Below are 20,422 nucleotides of genomic sequence, written 5' to 3' on the forward strand. Positions count from 1 at the left end.
TTCAAGATAACATTCTTGTATTTTGAATGAAGTTAAGCTTTAGAAGGCTTTGAGGAGTGATTTACACATTTTTAAGGAAAATGAATTGACTTTAAGAAAGACAAGTGTGTCTTTAGGACACATCAAGTAGAATATGCGGGAAACATAATTTCTGACAAAGAAATGCTCCACAAACCCAATCTGCTTGATGCCATTGCTGATGCACCTGCTCCTGTCAACAAAGACCAATAAATGCCCTTCACTGGCATGTATGAATATTACACCAAATATATTCATTGTTTTGCTGACAGTTTATACAAAAGTGAAAAAAGGCAATAAGGCTACCAGACCGTCGCACTAGTACTTTTCTTTTTTTTTTAATATATGTAAAGACGCTCAACTGGTTGTGATCCTATTGCCAAAGAATCACCACAAAAAAGCCTAATGAAAAAGTCAGCACAGGAACGTCTGTTATCTAAGCATATCATTTTCTTAAAAGTAAGTATTATATCATAATAATCAGATGTTTTCCTTATCAAATATTTCCATCATTTATGGCATCAAAGCATCACACTTTAATAACCACAATATCTTTAATCAGTCCAGCCCAAATCAGCGGGAATTGTCATTAACCATGCACAGGAGCCACGTGGTTTATGATGACAAACTTCTTGATATATTTGTATTACTTTTGTAGATACTTGCCCATGTTCAGCCCAGCCAACGTGTTTTGTCCTATAAGGACTCCATTAGGGCTTTAATTTGTCATCTAGTTCCAGATGTTTGTTGTGTCTGAAAAATACCTGGCCCTGTTTGAAACCAAATCATTGGATAATCGTATCAAAATGAATCTTCCTATGGAATATCATGACTTTGGAAGATGGAAGTCATCGTCCCTTTCACTCAATGGAAAATAGAAATTTATCGTGAGATCTTGTGAAATAAATCACTTTTCTCTCGGCCAAATGAGGGCATACATATATGTACTGACCTTTCATATCTTCTACAGGAGGATTCATTTTGATACGATTATCCAAGGATTTGATTTCAAACAGCACAAGTTATTTTTCAGACACAACAAACATTATATATATCATATTAATATCTGGATATATATGGTTTATACCATGACTTTTTTTAACAGGTATTTGCTTTAAAGAAAAAGAGTATTTTACCAAAACCTGGATGCACGTGGTTAAATTAATGAGGTGCAGAGAATTTAGACTGAAGAAGCCTCATTACTATTAGAAAAATTGTTCCCATGTTCTGACGTGTTAGGCACTAAACAGTGTTTTTCTCATTTCAATTTTGCTGTACTGTGGTAATAATGGTTTCGATGTGTGGCCATAATTGCACGTAGCTGTGGGATTTTTTGTGAATTTTTGAGTTTTTTAACATGTTTTGTGATGTTATAAGCAAAGCTACCCATAACTTCACTGCAACATTTCCTTGATGGTATACTGTTAGACTTAGCATCTTTGGCATGGTTTCACATGAATTTGTGTCTCTGCGTCCTGTATTTTAGATGCTGTGCTGAATTTCGTTTTTTGCTGGCTTAGATGCTTTGAACACTTAGCCACTGCTGATCAGTGTCAAGGTGCAAGTGCTCCCTATATAAATTAGTACTATAATTGATTCTCCCTGATTGGTATATTTGATAAACTGGTAAGTCCCTGGTAAAGTGCACTGAGTGTGCCAGGGCCTGTAAATGAAATGCTACTAGTGGGCCCGCAGCACTGATTGTGCCACCCACATGAGTAGCCCTGAAAAGGTATCCTATCTCAGACCTGCCATTACAGTGTCTGTGCGCAGTTTTTACACTGCCATGCCGACCTGGCAAGGTCACCCACTCGCCAGGCCCTAATCTTCTCTTTTCTTACATTTAAGGCACCCTTATGGTACTCCCATGGGCAGGGGGCAGTGTATGTAAAAGGCAGGGCATGTACTGGTGTGTGTGACATGCCCTGATAGTGAAATAATGACAATTTTGTTTTTCACTATTGAAAGGCTATCTGTCCCATTGGATAGCATGGGAGGTACTTTGTAACATCTTACAAATATAAATTCCCATTGGGACAAAATAGAGAAATAAAGTTCAGGCTCTCTGAACTGAGTCAGAATTTAATATCACATCTTTTAGAAAAGATGTTTTTTTGATTGTGTGTTGGAAATGCCACTTTTAGAAGGTAGGCATTTTCTTGTTTAACCATTCAGTGTGCCTCTGCCTGTTTTTGGATTGACTGTCTGATTTTGGAGGGACAGGGGCTGGGGGTGTGCATTCACTGTAGGCACTGGAGGTGTGCCTGGCCCTTTCAGGATGACTCAGAGCTGAGCTGAATGGGGCTTAGCTGCATTTAGAGTAGTAGTGGGAGATGTTTCTTTGCACCTAAATAGGGCTGTCTCCCTTGCACAATGCTGTCTCCACCCCCTGTGGTCACACTGCGCCAGTGAGGACAGAACTGGTTTGGACTGGGCTCAGAGAACCTTGCACAAAGAGAACAAAAAAAATGAGGTGAAGGTAGTATACCTTAAATCCCAGAACCTTAGATCACGAGTGGACACAAGAGGAACCTTTGCCAAGGAGGAGAGCTGCATATACTTAATCCAAGAGTTGCCTGCACCAATCTCTCCCTAGGTGTCCAACCTCTGCTGCACATGCCCTTCAGCTGTAGTTCCTGATGGATGAACGCATGGCTTGGCCTCTGGTCTGATTGGCTTAATGAACTAGATCTTACATGGTCCAGTATTGTTAATGCGCCTCCAAGAGATGTGATTTTTTTAATTCATTCTTTAGCAGTGACACTAATTGTGCGTTAATCGTGCAAAAAGAGCATCTAAGTGTTAATGTTTGGAGAAGCATTGACACTGTTTGATTGGCAATTTATTTTTACCACTCATACAATGGTGTATTAGTAATATCACAACTAATCATGTGAAATCTAATTATACAAATAATATTTTGTTTGGCGATGGCTTTGTTTGCTAATATTTCCGAGGAACAGTGGGAGTGAAATATTCATAGAATGGATTTTAGCTTGTTATGCACCATTTAAAGACAGAAGCTACTTATGCGGGTATGAGATGACAGTGCAATAAACCATAATTAGAAGCTCGGCTGTCTCCAAAGTCACTGTGCTTCCTTGGTTTGACAGGTACAAAAATAATGAGGTCCCACTTCTCAAAGGATTTTGAGACCCTGAGCTCCTTTTAGGGCTCTCTGTGAGGAGGAAAATCTCTCATATCATTGTTCATGATATGCAGAATTTTAATCTTGCAAAGTGAATTTAAGAACATGGAAAATGAGTCAATGTGGTGTATTTTTTGCATTCGTTGAGGTGTGAGATGAGACCAGAATGTAGGCATCCCACAGGAGTAGCAAACACCACAAGCTTGTATACTTGTCGGTATGTACTTGTAGGTAATTTACTAGCCTGGACCTGCACAAAATATTTCTGCTTGAAAAGACAGGAGGAAATGTCGTCAAGCTGTGGAAAAGGGACGGTAACTCCCCCATATTTCATGTGGGTAGGTAGACAAGACTATGTAAGGGTAACATTATTTTGCTCATGGAGGTGCTCTTTTCGAATGTTTTACTCTTACGACCACAATTTGGAATTCACACATGCATACAATTTGGGCAATCAAAGATTTGAGGTGTGTATGATTAGCCGGCACAATATGTTGCCATAAACGCAATTGCTATGCTCAAAGAATATAATACTGTAGAATTCAGCCCTTGTGTTTCCACAAATCAAATACCCCAGATGTGTTAACTCGTTGTTTTTGTTACATTGTAGAGCCCAGCCTCAGTAACCTGGATCTAATGGACAGCATGTTTGGAGTCATGGATGAACAAATGAAGGGCAGAAGAAGCAGGCGCAAGCGCCACGGGGCAGACGATGACTTCAACATTGAGGTTCTTCTTGGAGTAGATGACTCAGTTGTGCAATTCCACGGCAAGGAGCATGTACAAAAATACCTCTTGACGCTGATGAACATAGTAAGTCTTAGTCACAGTTAGTGTGGAAATTCTCACTATAACCTGTTTGACAGAGAATAGAATATAGCAGGCTGTGTTTTTTAAAAGTCTTTATTAATTTTCATTCGGTATCACATACATTTCTTATGCAAGAATATTCGGAGTTTCTTATTACAGTATGCTCCATGCACATATTAACTGCAACAAAACAAAACTAATGCAAACAGCCATGGCATTTGCACCATAAAGATGTATATTCTTTTCAAGACACCAATGGGTGAAGCAGGTATTATGTTCCTTGTGCATTGAGAGGAGTCCACGCGTTCCAGCGAGCATTCCGTATTATACCTATGTGGTGGATGGGTCTGACGGCTAAAGGTATAATGAAATTACTATGGGCTCCCTGCTTGCCTATTGGGTACCTATTGTCGGAGGGTAACTAGGGTCTGTGGAGAAGTGTGGCTCAATGGTTAGACCGGCAGACCCTGATGCAGTGGTCTAGCCCGAGACTAGGGTTCAATTCCCCGCCTCGGCGGGTCTTAGGCTCAAAATTCCACAGACCTGATAATTCTCGCCTCGGTGCCTATTCCAATCATGGAGTCCCACTCTGCAACTCTGGGCAATAGCTTGCTTAATCTCCACAACGGCCCCCACAACGCTAAGAATGCCTGGCCTCCACCTTGGGGGTGCCCAGGAGTGGACGCCTCACAGGGAAAACCAGGATGGGTTCCACAGCGGTATTCGTACAAGCGCCTTGAGACCCTTGCGGGTGAGTAGTGCGCTATACAAGTATCAATTTACATTTTTTAGTAACAATATATGGTGCATTTATGTATTGGTTTATGGGGGGGTGCGCCTCTTTCATCCAGGTGCTTGCTGTTATGCTATGTAGACCTATTTACTCTTTAATCAGGGGGTCTGACATCATTTGTATTCTTTAATATTATCACTTCATCTCAAACCAGGGCTCCAGTCTGACCGTCAGATTGTGTCTGTAGAGCTGTGAGTGTGTCAACCTCTGCTCCATACATTTGTATCAATTCTCTCATCCAGAATGTGTTGACTTGGAAGTCATGGCTGTGTGCCGTTTGGCTGATAGCCTTGGCAGGTCTGCAGAGCTGTGTTCTAGTTTTGCTGGGCTGGATCTCTTTTACAAGCCTGGAATGTTATCCTCAAATGACTGAGTGTGATCTCAGCCCGTGACCTCTGACCCCGTGTTCTTAACTGCCTCCCAGTGCTGTGTGGGTCTTGGACAGTTCCAAACCCTGTGAATTCTCTCAGCATCCGCGCCTACGTATCTCTGGCATTCACGAGCGGTGGCTGCAGATATCCCGTGTAGCTGCAGCATGGAAGATGTGCTCTGGGAGGAGTTTATGTTGAGTTCATTTCAATCTCGTATTTCTCAAAATTCTGAGGAATAGTTTATGATCGTAGCCCATTTCTTAGCTGTTAATAGTCTGTTCATGCCTTATTCCCATAGCTCTATTACAAGGGAAAGATCTATTTTGGACTCTTGCAGCACAATGCGATAGAGTGTGATGGTTTCCTTCCTGGCCCTGTTGTGTGTCAGTATAGTTTGTACATTTCCGTGTGGGTTGACGCAGTTTCTCCCTGCTTATGTATGGTTTGTATTCATCTGACCAGCTCACCATCTGTTATGATTTTACCCACAAGCAGTTGATTATTTTGTCTCTGTTCCACGTATGTAGTATGTGCAGTAGCAGACGCATAACAAGAACACACCTGAGTCATGGCATGGACTGTAAAAACAGAAGGGTTGCTCAGCAAACATTTAAGAGTATTCATGTGATGGTGTATAGCAGAGTATCACCTCAATCCCACTACTTTTCTTTTAATTGAAACATGTCTTCAGAATGTATATATTAACATATTTATTGAATTAATAATGTTATTGTTGTTTAGTTTATTGATTCAAACGTTCAGTCTTTTAAAACCATTACACCAAAACAACTTATTTAACTTGCTCAGAGCGTCCTAATAAAAAAACGCGAATAGGAGGTTAAACACCGTTGATCCTTATTCTACACTTAGGGAACTCAAGTCCAATTTATATTGTCCATAAAGTGCTGCAACCTTAAAAATCATCTTCCTCATAAAAACGATGTATAGGACTTTTGATGTATATATTAAACATTGATAGACAACGTGCTGCTCCCTATCGTTAATGGAATTTAAAATTTCCAATCATTTTAGGAATCTGTTTGGATTTCTTCTGGAATTCGATCCAATAAATATTAATTGTATTGTAATCATTTGTGTACTATAACTTGTCACTGATGCGTTATCTGGAATTCTCCAGAACAAGGCCCAGGAACGAGTTTTCTAAACCGTCTTGCACTAATGTACCAGCATAAGACAGTGAACTCGGTGGACTGCAATCCCCAGCAACCCACTGAATATTACCTGAGTAAGGTGCACTTTAGTTAACAATCATTAGACCTGTGAGACTTCACAGGAATAATTAGTGGACTGCAAGCCTTTCTAATCATGAATAGGCACTCTCAAGAACACTAGGAAACTAGGGGTATATTTTCAAAATTTACTACAATTACATTTCTATTCTAGTGCTCTCACTATGAATGGTAAATATTATGAAAATGATCAAGAGAGTTAGAATGAATGTTATTTATTGAAAGACAGAATAACAGAAATACTTGTAGCATTTTTAGGATGTCTTTACAGCAGTAGCCCTATTACCTCTTTTCCATAACCTAAGCTAAACGTACCATAGAATAGGGGGTACTCATGTATCATAATGGTCTGCACTTGCATACATTTCATGAACAACAGAAGCAATGTTCAGTAAAAACCCCATGTACATTTAGACGTTTTTACCATCGAAACCTACAAGACCATGATACATAACAAACAGTCACCAAAGAACAACTTAAACAGACACCCATTTTGAGAAGCTTAAGGCACATGTAAAGAGCAAAACAATGAAAGTAATGGAGTCACCACAGGATCTCCTTAATGGTAGTATTAGGAAGGATGTCAGGGTACGGGGATGCAGAGGTCTTGGTTTTCACCCACATTATAAGGTCAGAAGGTGCCTAGCCCGTTCAAGTTCATTACCCATTTTTGTATCCATTCCTAACTGTTTGTTTCACGCCCCGCAAAATTCATCATAGGAATGGATTTTCAAAATGGGCAAGTATGTTTCCTATTGCAACTTTTGACTTTCATTGGCAAGGCTTATGTTCTTTCCTTAGCCTGGGTATAGGAGTTAGGGATGTTTTTTAGAGGGGCTTGCGTCAAAACTGTAGCTGCGGTGTATGCTGGTCATGCACAAGCTCTCACACTTAGTTCAAACAGGGGGTATGCACTAATGGGACACTTACATAAAAAACATATGCCTGAACCCGGGGAAATTGTGCAATAAAATAGCACGGAACATACAGGGGATGACAAATCCTAGGACGAATATAGTATATACATATGTACTTGAAACATGGGCAAATACACATTGCCTATCTGCAGGAAATGCACTTGAGTGGGAAAGAACTCTAGAAATTGGCTAAGAGATGGAGAGGTCAGCTGCTAGGAACATTTTATCTGGCATATCAGAGAGGCGCTTTAATATTGATCTCCCCAAGTGTCCCTTTCGTGCTGTAGCACAGATGTATTGATCCTGAGGACAGGTATGTAATGATAGAGGGGATGATTGACAGGGACCCAATGGTCCTGATTTACGCTCTGAACAGTAATCACTTTGCATTCATGGACAGTGTCGGTTCACAACCTGCGGTCCTGTTCCTTTGGGGTGGGGACTTCAACTGTGTACATAACACCAATCTGAATAGATCTACCCCTCCACTGCCGGGTACACTGGGTATCAGGGTAGCACAACACTTTCAGAAATGGATGGAAAGCAGACAACTGCTGGATGCATGGAGAATCATGCACCCAGAAACTAGAGGATATTCATTGTATTCCCTTGTTCACCACCTACGCACAAGACTATATTTAATTCACTGTAATGAGGCGCCCGGACAAAAAGTAACTGATACTTATTGAGGTCACACTCTCTTCAACCACAATCCTTGCAAGATGGTAGTTATGCAGGGAAGGAAAACTGATCAAACGTCTATGTGGAGACTGCACATGGAAGCGTTGCTTGATGCACCATTTAATGACACCATCAGTATGCACATCAGACAGTGCTTCACTGAAGATGAGGGGACAATCACGGGTAGGCCACTTGAGTGGAATGCTTTTGAGGTAGTTATCAGAATATTGCCTCAAGACGACATGTGTATCAGGTCTGCACTAAATAAAAACATACTGGTTGAAGAGCGGGGCATTCGGAGGTAAAATCCTATATATAAGCAAGCCAGACTCAGTGCACAGGTCATCACACTAATTAATAAACACATTGATTTAGTTGGAAGTTTTGGGAAAGTAGATTATAGGGAATGCGTAGCGTGCAGAAGAATGCAAGGCGAAACAGCAGGCAGGCTGTTTACCTAACTAATCCACAATGGAAGCCATTAAATCTTTGAAGGTTGATACACTTAATATGCAAGCAGGTATCAATGAGACCTTCACAGAATACTATAGAACCCTACGCACAGCTCCTCATGAAATAGAACTTTCCTTTTTACATGATGACGTGGAGGTAATAACTGTTCACAGAATTCATCCGTTATAATATCAGTCTTTGGAAGAGCGAATATCCAAAGAGTACGGTTGTGTACCGCCATAGACCAAATGGTGCGGAACAAGACTCCAGGAACAGATAAACCTCCCACTGAGTTCTATGTAACGTATAGAAGTCAAGGTACATGTGGAGAAGTGTGGCTCACTGATTAGAGCGGCAGACCCTGAGGCAGAAGTCTGGCCGGGGCCCAGCGTTCAATTCCCGACGCGGCAGGGTCTTGGGCTCAATGTCCACGGACTCGATAATTCTCGCCTAGGTGCCTACTCTAATCATGGGTCCCACTCTGCAACTCTGGGCAATAGCTTGCTTAATCTCCACAACGGCCCCGAAAGCGCTAGGATGCCTGGCCTCATCTTGGAGGTGCCCAGTAAGGGGGCATCTCACAGGGAAAGCCAGGAAGGGTTCCACAGCGGTATACAGCGCCAAGATACCTTTCAGGTGATAGTGCGCTTTACAAGTATACACACATTTACATGTACCAAGCTGCCAACTAAGTGGTAAAACTACCAGGGTCAATGAGAGTGGCACTAATAGTAGGCCTGCCCAAACATGGATGAGGCCCTTTGTGTGTGTATTCCTACCACCTCTTGTCTTCACTGAACTTGGATTACAAGATCTTGGGTAGCATACTGTCCCAGAGTCTATTACTAGTGGTTGGGACAGTGGTGCAGCCAGATCAAAATGGGGTTATCCTGGTTAGAAACCCCTTTTTCAGTCTACTGTGCTTGTTTTGTCTAATGGAGGGGGCATACTCAGTCACCGCACTGCACTTGGCCATGTCACTTGACATTGAAAAGGCCTTTGACTTCCTTGCTTGTTTTTATCTTCCGCTAGTTCTCAGGCAAATGGGGTTGGGCCTAGAGGTAGGTGCAGTTGCTATACACAAACCTGATGGCTAGGTATGCATGGTCCAGAAGATGTCTGAATGTTTAAGCATCAACAGGGGCACCATGTTTGGAATAGCTGTGGAACCTTTGGCATTCCTGGTAAGACAGAGAGGCCCAGAATAACAGGAAAGCAACAACTGGCACATTGTGACGCTGTATGCAGATGATGTGCTCATCTACCTGTGCAGCGCCTGGGATGTTGTGCCATCACTAATGGCCATGCTAAATGAGTTTGGTGGCATGTCAGGTTTGAAAATAAACTGTCTGTTTCCTGTCAGACACATGGAAGACATGGACTGAAGGGATTTACCAGGTTCATGGCTAGAAAGGAGGGACATATTTAAATACTTGGGGGTGACGGTTTATCAGACACATGACGATCTTATTAAAGACAACCTGGGCAGTGACGCACCAATCCACGTTTTCTGGACCAGTCTCACACTCTCCACAATGGGAAGAGTAGCAATAGGCACGATGTTGGTCCTGCAGAGACTGCTGTACCTATTGCGGCTTTACCAATGATTCTTAAGCAAGGTTTCTTCATGGAACTACTCAGTGCCCTTTCAGACCTAATATGGGGGAACAGGAGGTAAAGAGTAAGACTTAACAAAATACAAATACCTCTTACTTAGGAAGGCCCGATCCATCAAATGTACTATTCAGCAACTCATTTACAGTGGCTGATAAAATGGCTGAGTAATACTCCAAACCCTGAAAGGACTGACATACTACAGGCCTTAAAGAGCCATGGAATCAGAGGCTAGCTAATGTGTCCAAGAGAAATATTCACCTAACTGAACAAATTAGCAATAGTGACTTAGTTCTTTTGGCACAAGTATGTGAAACTGAGAGGATGGCCACTTTGTACTGGCTCAAAATGACACTATGGATGCCTCCCGAATTTAGGACTATAACCGCTACATACGATAAGAGGCTATTGACAAAGGCAGCAGTGATACTAATGGGAGACATGTTTGTGAATGGTATGTTGTGCACATTGCAGGACATCTGGGAAGTGCCTGGGATGGGGTTAGTTAATTCCTGCGGTAATATGCCTTTGTGAGCAGGATGTGCCTAGAACAGAATGAGCCACACAACTCAGAGGCTTTGATGCTTTTATTAAATAATGGCTGGGGTATAAAAGCAATTACTTTAATATTAATCTTCTTGACCTCATACCATATACGCAGTTACCCAGAAATCAGAGAAAAGTGGTCAAATTATATGGGCTGTTAGTCAAGCAATTGGTGGCCTCATTGCAATTCCTTAAAAGGGTCTCTAGAAACCCCAGGTTAAAATGCATACAGTTTAATTCCCTCCACCAACCCTCCCATACCCCAAAGCATGTTTGTTGGTGTTTGTTGAACCGCCCTAGATGAAATCAATCAGAAGCAGACTTTTATCACATGAAATGGTCGAGGGTGGTGGCATGCTTTCAGAATCACTGGGTGGTTGCTGATCCCTGAGCTCCAGACTTGTCTGTTAAGCTTAATGCTTGGGATATAGAAGCACAAATATGTGTTTAAATGTGTTGGCCTAGCATTTATTTTGTTTAAGCATGGCAGTGCCATGGCCTGGAAGTCAATCAATGTGCTGGATATATCCAGCTGGCTCAGGGCCTTGAGAAAGTGGACCAATGCTGAAGCAGACATTCTTAACCCCTTGCATGCTTGTGACGGCTCCCAGCCGTCACGCAACACGGTGGGCGTGTGCAGAGGATGGCTGGGGCCGTCCGAATCCCACCCACTTATTAAAATCCCTGCACAGCGTGAAAATTCACACAGCATGCAAGGGGTTAATAAATATCGGGGAAGGGCCCAACGGGTGCAATGTGGTACACATACGTCAAGGCTTTGGATGTGAGTCAGATCTTAGACCACCCTGAGCAAAATTAACTCTCACTGATATAGAAAATGCAAAAAAATGGGGGACTGGCAGTGGGATGGATGTACCCAAAGTAAGCTAGCTCCTGCCTGAAGCCTAACAGTTGGTTAGAACCTACAGTACAAGCTACTGGAGTTGCTGTATTGTGCACACATTCACCACTCAGACTGATTAAGCTGCCCTATTAAACTCCAGTAAAATGTATTGTACCATTTAAATGACTTATGACATGTCCCGTTGCTATTGATTTTGCTGTTGATATTGTTTCTATTATGATATCTGTATCTATGCTGTTATGTTATGTTAATAAGCCTTTAAAGCGCACTTCTACCCCAAGGTGTCCTGGCGCTGAGCCTTGCCTAACTGGTTACCAAAAAATAAAATGGCTATTCGGAAAACAGCCAAGCTTTCAGCCTCCTCCTGAAGGAGAGGAGCTCAGTATCATTCCTGAGATGTAGTGGTAGCTTGTTCCAGGCTTTAGCAGCACAAGTAATGAAACTTCTGCCTCCGCAATTGGCTTTTTGAATTTGGGGGATGGCCGCTTGCTTCTGCAGATCGCAGTGTTCTCCAGGGGACATACCATTAAAGGCGTTTCCACAGATATTCAGGGCCCCTGCCTGTCAAAGACTTAAAAACCGTGCAAATTGCTTTGAATTGTGCATGCTGTTTCACTGGGAGCCAGTGGAGCTGCCCAAGTTCCTTCCCAACAGAGATAAACCTAGGTGTGCCAGTTAACAACCTGGCTGCCGCATTTTGCACTAGCTGGAGTCTGTTTAGATGTTTCTTGTGAATATTTAGATACAGACTATTACAATAGTCCAGCCGAGAGAAAATGAGCGCTGTGACTGCCGTCCTATAACTATCCTCAGGTAGAAAGAATTTTACTTTCCTCAAGACTCTGAGGTGATAAAAGCTTGTTGAAACAACTCCGTAACCTGTTCCCCAAAAGTAAGTTTATTGTCCATGATCACCCCGAAGATCTTGGCTTTACTAGTAGGGGCAGAGGGCATTCCCATTTCTTCAGGCCACCAGTCAGGGGTCCAGATGTTAGGGTTATTGCTGAAAATGATGACCTCTATCTTGCCTGCATTTAGTTTCAGGCAGTTTGAGGACATCAAGCCGGAAATAGCTTTCATGCATTCACAGCATTTTCGACCAGTTTCCAGTTCCTTGCCTCGGTGTAGGGACAACATAATTTGTGTGTCGTCCGCATAAGAAGTTAAATGGAGCCCATACAATCTTATCAGTGCTGCCAGCGGGACCACATAGATATTAAAAAGCATGGGACTAAGGGAGGGGCCCTGCGGGACCCCGCGAGGAAAGGAAAAAGGCTCTGACCTATGTCTACCCAAGTCCACTGTCTGAATTCTGTCAGTCATTAAAGATTTCAAAAGGTTCCAGGCTTTGCCCTGAACCCCTGCAGCCGTTGGGATGGAAAAGTCCTCCTCATAGTAATGGACATGCTCCCCTGCCATGAGTATCCAAAATATACTATTGTCTGGATCCCCAATGCTGATTTTTATTGTCATAGGCAAACACAGATCATGAGTGTGCATCATGACAAAAGCGTGTCTCACGGATTGCAGTTTTGTTGTACTGAGAGGGGCTCCTTAAAGGCTACCCTCATAGTGTTGAAAGGTTACTGCCTTTACCAGGAGTTAAGCAGCACAAGCGGCAACATACCGCGTAGTGATCAGAAAGTGCTGTGTGGTTAACTCATCCTTGGCCTACATTGGTTTGCTTTGTAGTGCTGTGCTATACATGTGACATGTACATGTGCTGGGGGTATGTGTGCCTGTGAATGGTACAATGCATGAACGATATAGTGCTGTGGAATGCATGTGTGTTATATGCATGTGCTGGGTGTATGTGTGTCTGTGAAGGGTACAATACATGGCCGACTCTAGGTTCCATTTTGAGAACGTCAGGGCTGCATGGTGAAACATGAGGAGAGGAGGTAGAGGAAGAGGAATCTCCCAGACAGATTTGTGTATTGCTGCATTCCTGTAAACTGGGTGAGACACATTGGAGAGAGAGACTACCACACTCCCCAGTACACTTCAAAGGGTGCTCTTTGATTCAGAGAAGTGGAGAAGTGTGGCTCAGGGGTTAGAGGCGGCAGACCCGGAAGCTGAGATCGGCCCTGGACCAGGGTTCAATTCCCCGCCTCGGCGGGTCTTGGGCTCAAAAATTCCACGGACTTGATAATTCTCGCTCCGGTGCCTTCTCGACTCACGGGTTCACACTCTGCGACTCTGGGCAATAGCTTGCTTAATCTCCACAACGGCCCCTCGCGGCGGGATGCCTGGCTTTCACCTTGTGGATACCCTGCTGGGATTATCTCACAGGGGAATACCAGGACGGGTTCCCTAAGCAAGCGCTGGGAAACCCTTTGTGGGTAGCTGTGTGCTATATAAGCTCAAATACATTTACATTTACAGATAAAGGTCACAAGCAAGGGGCCTGGGCGCATTTCAAAAGGAAGATGGGGCTAAGAACATCAAAAAGAGTAGGACGGAGGCCCTAGGTTAACCTTTTAATACACAAACCACTGTGGCTGACTCCAGAAGTGAATAATTCCCAAGGACTGTTTTGTGGGACTTTCGGCTTTGGAGTCGCTCCTACTGTGACAGACTGCTTTCAGGAGTATGAGAGCACAGAGGAGTGTTCACTTCAAAAGGTTACAGACCTCAACATGAACTTCAAAGACTCAGATTCTAAATCACATTTGGTATCAGTATATGGACTATCACAAGGGGAGCTTGATACCCCAATAATTGTCAACTGTCAAGCAGCCAGTCTGGGTGTTTGAGAAGGGGAAGCTCTGCAAGACTTCTGCCTGTGACCAGGATAGGGGGCCAAAGCCTGCTAGTCTCACAGCTGGATTAGGGGACATCACTCAGGTAATCCAAGGCCACTCATCGTGAAGCACTAGCCTGCTTGCCAAGACCAGTGTGCCCTCTGAGGAAGAGGAGAGCGTTGGAGGGTACAAGGTCCAGTGGGGAATCCTGTGAGTGGATTGATGTAGCGAGGTGTGAGAAGATGGCTGCAGCACCGACCAGGTCGCTGCCGGTGTGCAGAGAATGTCGGCAACCCTTTTATGCCAGAGGAAGGCTGCAATGAAGTGAGCACGTAGCGAGGTGCGAGGAGGTGGCTGCTGCACCGTCGGTTTATTGGCCATGTGCGTCGCAAAGCTTGCGACCCCATATAACAGGTGAGGCTGCAGTGAAGAGATTCCTTGCTGATTGGGCTGTGGCCCATGTGTGGTGGAAAGTTGATAACACCATATTTCAGCGGGCGGCTGTGAAAAAGCCTGCTGTGCCAATCCGTTTGGAGTCCAAGTGTGGTGGAGAGAAAGTGGCACCGTATGTCAGAGGGGGACACTAGGTCCAAGCAAGAAGTGTGACTTGGTTGAGATCATCATTGGAGGAGAGAGGCCACCGTGGCTAATGACCAGTGTCTGGATTTTCACATTCCACCACCCACCATGGGAAGAACCAACTAAACTTACCCAGCTTGGAGGAGCCACGGAGAAGAACCTCCGGTCATTGCAGCTGTACGACCATGTGCGAGGAACTCGAGTACCCCCACTCGCAGTCCACCTGAGCTGTGTGCAAAGAACTTACCGGAGACAGCAGCTGCAGCTCCATTGCCTGCAAAGAGAGCGCGTTCAGGGACTCCACTTAGAATAAAAACCTTCAGACGTGCCCTGACTTCATTTACATGGCTTACCATCCTGTAAGATAAAGGCATCTTGTAAACTCTTACCTACCTCCTGATTTCTTTTTTCTTGAGACAGAGACACTGTGTGTGCTGTACCTGATCAGTTTTAGCTTTCACTAACCTCTGCATGTGTGGATTCTGGTTTGGATTCTGGTTGTGTTAGTTGCAAGGTATATATGCTCCCGCTCCAAAGCTCAGGAATGTCATTGTGTACTTTTGCAGTTTGTCTCACTGTGGAATAATGTCTGTGTGCATCCCTGCGGAGTTGGTTGTGTAGATGCCCATTGTTCAGGTTTGTGGGCCTGCACAGGGGTCTGTCGCATGGTATTGGTTGATGTGGTCCGGGTCTCATCAGATGTGGGAGTGTTGTCATAGCAGTAGCCCCAGGGGAACACATGGCAAACGCAGTCCATGTTGTGGTTTTGCACCCAGGCAGGCAAAGCAGGTGAATATTGTGTTTTTAGATGAACAGCTCAGCAATACTCATGTTGAAACATCAATCATCTCGGAACATGTGTAGAATGCAATTTTTACATTTAAGAACTGACATGCGCTATGTCACAAATATATCTATCACAAAAAACTTCCCTCACTTTGAAAAAATATACATAAACGTTCTCCTGTATATTCACCTACAAATTTGAGAGCGAGTCAAGCATCTGCGCATGGTCAGGTGATAACATATCTACATATGTTTTTTGTATGCATCAGATAACTGTCGTAATGTGGTTATTCATGTGAACTCTGGGATTGCCGCTCGAAGTGACTGGTTGTGAATAATTTATAGATCCTCTTCCTATACCCCTCCTCCAACCGAGGAAAGGAGGCCATTTCTTGGGAACACGTGGTCATTTTTGTTTGAAGACATGCTTGTAGTGAGACTGCTTGTATGAAGAAATAGTATTGCACACGAGCCACCCGGTGCGGTCTCTGCCACGTTGCACGCTTTAAGACGAGGACAGCAATAATGACTGACAAAGAGTTCAAGCAGGTTTCTCGTAACCTTAAATCCAAGAAAAAGGTGCATAGTATTGCCACACAAATACTCCATTATCAAAGCAATTTGCATAGTGTATTTTTTCGTGCACAGTTATCATTGAAGACACAAGGGGACATTAATTTTATCAACGTTGAATGGCTGAAAGGCCCAGTTGATTTTGAAGGGATCAGAGGCTGCAACCTGCAGTTTCCTTGACTGCATAAGTTACTGAGCTTTTTATGGTCTCGCGTGACAGCACAGCTGTCACCAGACAGTTATGTGAGAATCACCAGGAGAAGGGCTTTAGCTCAGCCTACATGTTGGGAACTAGGAATACAGGTTTTGATTGAGCAGAAGTTGTGTGCTTCCTCAAACAAGCATTTGCAAAAACAACAAGTGATGGACCGAATGTGGATCAATGTCACACATTCCCCCAGTCAAAAGATCTGGGCCCAAATCCATCGTTTTTTTGCACTCCACACCACCCTGGGTTAGACAATGGCGATATGCAAATCAGCTCTGACCCTGTTGCCCCATGGGAAACCGGTCCGGTCCTCGGATGCTTGATTCCGTTCTGGGAAGGACATGGCTTTTGTAGTTCGGACTGGACTGTTCCCATGGGGCAACAGGGTCAGAGCTGATTTGCATATCGCCATTGTCTAACCCAGGGTGGTGTGGAGTGCAAAAAAACGATGGATTTGGGCCCAGATCCTGTGACTGGGGGAATGTGCGACATTGATCCACATTCGGTCCATCACTTGTTGTTTTTGCAATTGCCGCCCTAAGTGCGCTGGGGATGCCCAGACGTGGGTCCCAGGCACTCCACACCACTTGGAGTCAAGCTAGCCGGGCTGATGAGAGGTGTTACCTCGAAACCGGTCCGGTCCTCGGATGCTTGATTCCGTTCTGGGAAGGACATGGCTTTTGTAGTTCGGACTGGACTGTTCCCATGGGGCAACAGGGTCAGAGCTGATTTGCATATCGCCATTGTCTAACCCAGGGTGGTGTGGAGTGCAAAAAAACGATGGATTTGGGCCCAGATCCTTTGACTGGGGGAATGTGCGACATTGATCCACATTCGGTCCATCACTTGTTGTTTTTGCAATTGCCGCCCTAAGTGCGCTGGGGATGCCCAGACGTGGGTCCCAGGCACTCCACACCACTTGGAGTCAAGCTAGCCGGTCTGATGAGAGGTGTTACCTCGAAACCGGTCCGGTCCTCGGATGCTTGATTCCGTTCTGGGAAGGACATGGCTTTTGTAGTTCGGACTGGACTGTTCCCATGGGGCAACAGGGTCAGAGCTGATTTGCATATCGCCATTGTCTAACCCAGGGTGGTGTGGAGTGCAAAAAAACGATGGATTTGGGCCCAGATCCTTTGACTGGGGGAATGTGCGACATTGATCCACATTCGGTCCATCACTTGTAGTTTTTGCAATTGCCGCCCTAAGTGCGCTGGGGATGCCCAGACGTGGGTCCCAGGCACTCCACACCACTTGGAGTCAAGCTAGCCGGGCTGATGAGAGGTGTTACCTCGAAACCGGTCCGGTCCTCGGATGCTTGATTCCGTTCTGGGAAGGACATGGCTTTTGTAGTTCGGACTGGACTGTTCCCATGGGGCAACAGGGTCAGAGCTGATTTGCATATCGCCATTGTCTAACCCAGGGTGGTGTGGAGTGCAAAAAAACGATGGATTTGGGCCCAGATCCTTTGACTGGGGGAATGTGCGACATTGATCCACATTCGGTCCATCACTTGTTGTTTTTGCAATTGCCGCCCTAAGTGCGCTGGGGATGCCCAGACGTGGGTCCCAGGCACTCCACACCACTTGGAGTCAAGCTAGCCGGGCTGATGAGAGGTGTTACCTCGAAACCGGTCCGGTCCTCGGATGCTTGATTCCGTTCTGGGAAGGACATGGCTTTTGTAGTTCGGACTGGACTGTTCCCATGGGGCAACAGGGTCAGAGCTGATTTGCATATCGCCATTGTCTAACCCAGGGTGGTGTGGAGTGCAAAAAAACGATGGATTTGGGCCCAGATCCTTTGACTGGGGGAATGTGCGACATTGATCCACATTCGGTCCATCACTTGTTGTTTTTTCCTCAAACAAGCATTGCTGAATGCAGTAGATTTGTAATGTATGTGTTCTTGTAAAGCATACAGCTGCCCTGAGGCGTCGTGGCGCTGTAGACCGCTGGGGAACCCGTCCTGGCTATCCCTGTGAGATGGTCCCTGCTGGGTATCTGGGTATCTCCAAGGTGAAACCAGGCACCCCCGGCGAATGTGGGGGGCCGTTGTGGAGATGAGGCAAGCTAATGCCCAGAGTTGCCGAGTGTGATCCCTGGTTAGAATAGGCACCGAGGCGAGAATTATCGAGTCCGCTGACCCTGGTCCACGACCCTGCCGCGTCGGGAATTGAACCCTGGTCCGGGGCTGTCCTCTGCTTCTGGGTCTGCTGCCTCTAACCAGTGAGCCACACCACTTTCACATTGGCGATTGATAATAAACAATTAGTTGTAGCTTGCTGAGTGTTTGTACAATATAAGTTACATAAACTTTGTTAAACTGTTATGACTTGTTTATGTACAAAAAGGTAATATATTGTGCTGTAACTAGTGGTATAGTCCGGGTAAGTAATAGGTAAAGTTTGAAAAAGGAAATGAAAGAGAGAAATAATTAAATTAATTGACGTAATAGCAATATTATGTGTTTAGAGGAATTATGAAAATGTTTGGCCCCAGTGCCACTGCACCTACTGCACCATTCACATTACAACCCTATTACCTATAAGGTAAATGCACTTGTGACTGCCTGTTTGGTAATAAAATGCAATATTTGGTGTTTAGAGGGGTTCCTAGAGCTTTTGATCCCGGAGTCACTGCACCTATTGCACCATTGAAATCATGACCCTTGTGCTTGTAAGGTAACTGCACTTGTGACTGCTTATTTAGTAGTTAAATAAAGCAATATTTGGTGTTTAGAGTTCTGGCTGATTTTGGTCCTGGTGCAACTACACCTGCAGCACCATTGACACCATGCCCTAGTGCCTGCTAGATAACTGCACTTGTGACTGCCTGTTTAGAAGTAACATTTAGCAATATTCTGCTTTTAGTGGGGTCCTGAGAGCTTTTGGCTCCGTTACCACTGCACCCTTCAAATCAAGCTCCTTTTAACTGAAATATAACTGCAGTTGTGTCTGCCTGACTAGTACTAAAATATGGCAATATTAGTTGTTTAGAGGAGTTCTTTTGGGCCCAGTGCCACTGCACCTGCTAAACCATTCTAATCACGACCCTGCCATCCAACAGCGCACCGACCCAATCAACTACATGCTCCCCAACATGCGATCCCTCCACAAACACGTCACGGAAATATGGAACTTCCTTAATGCCACCTCTCCCACCATTGCTTTCTTCATGGAAACTTGGATCAAACCATGCTCCGGACTTGACATTGCCATCGCCATCCCTGATGGCTACAAAATCGTGCTTTAATACACCCTGACCGCCCAGGAGGAGGCCTCGCCATCGCCCACAAGAACAACCTCAGACTAACCACTCACTCTAACAACCCAACGACGACCATAGAACACCTCCACTTCCAGATCTATAACAACCCCAACACCACCCTCCGTGGGACCCTTGTCTACAAGCCCCTCTGACCCTGACTGCCCTTCACCGACGCCATCGTAGACTTCATTGCACCCCAAGCTCTTAAATCCACCGACTACATCCTACTCCTAGACCTCAACTTCCACATAGACAACCTCAGTGACCAGAACACCGCCTCCCTACTGGAGAATCTCACCAACATGGGTCTGAGCAGCTGGTCACTGCACCGAGCCACACAGCCGAACATATGCTCTACCCTGTTTTCTTCACCAGAGGGAACATTCACACCACTGAACTCTCCCAGACCGACCACCACTGCGTGGATCTCGCCTCTGCCACGCCCATGTACACCCCTGCCCTCATCGCCCCCCCTTTCGCAGCTGGGAAAAGGCCACCGAAGAAACTCTAATCAACTCCCTCAGCACAATAACTCCGCCAATGTTACTGATGCCAACACCACAGTACGCAACCTCCGCCGTGGATCTCTGACTGCGCCAACACTGTGGCACCCTTCAAGTAGAGACCAGGCAAGCAACAAACCAAGAAAGCAAGCTTGTTCACTCCCACCCTCCACAAATCCAGACATACCTGCCGACGGCTCAAAAAGAGATGGAGGAACAACAATACCCCGGAAACCCCACAGTCTTCAAATCTGCCATCAGCGCACACCACCTCCTCCTCAAAATCACTAAGAAAACGGC

General features: G+C 44.9%; 1 protein-coding gene across 1 annotated transcript in view; it reads left to right on the top strand.

Annotated features, from left to right (window-relative positions):
• Positions 1 to 20,422, top strand: part of ADAMTS2 (ADAM metallopeptidase with thrombospondin type 1 motif 2) — a 1,719,397-nt gene that overhangs the window by 687,777 nt on the left and 1,011,198 nt on the right. The window contains exon 4 of the mRNA XM_086931466.1: positions 3,777 to 3,979. Coding sequence (XP_086787592.1) covers positions 3,777 to 3,979 — 203 coding nt within the window. The remainder of the gene's footprint in view (positions 1 to 3,776; positions 3,980 to 20,422) is intronic.

Source organism: Lissotriton vulgaris, chromosome 7 (genome assembly GCF_964263255.1).
Source record: "Lissotriton vulgaris chromosome 7, aLisVul1.2, whole genome shotgun sequence".
In the NCBI taxonomy this organism is placed as follows: domain Eukaryota; kingdom Metazoa; phylum Chordata; class Amphibia; order Caudata; family Salamandridae; genus Lissotriton; species Lissotriton vulgaris.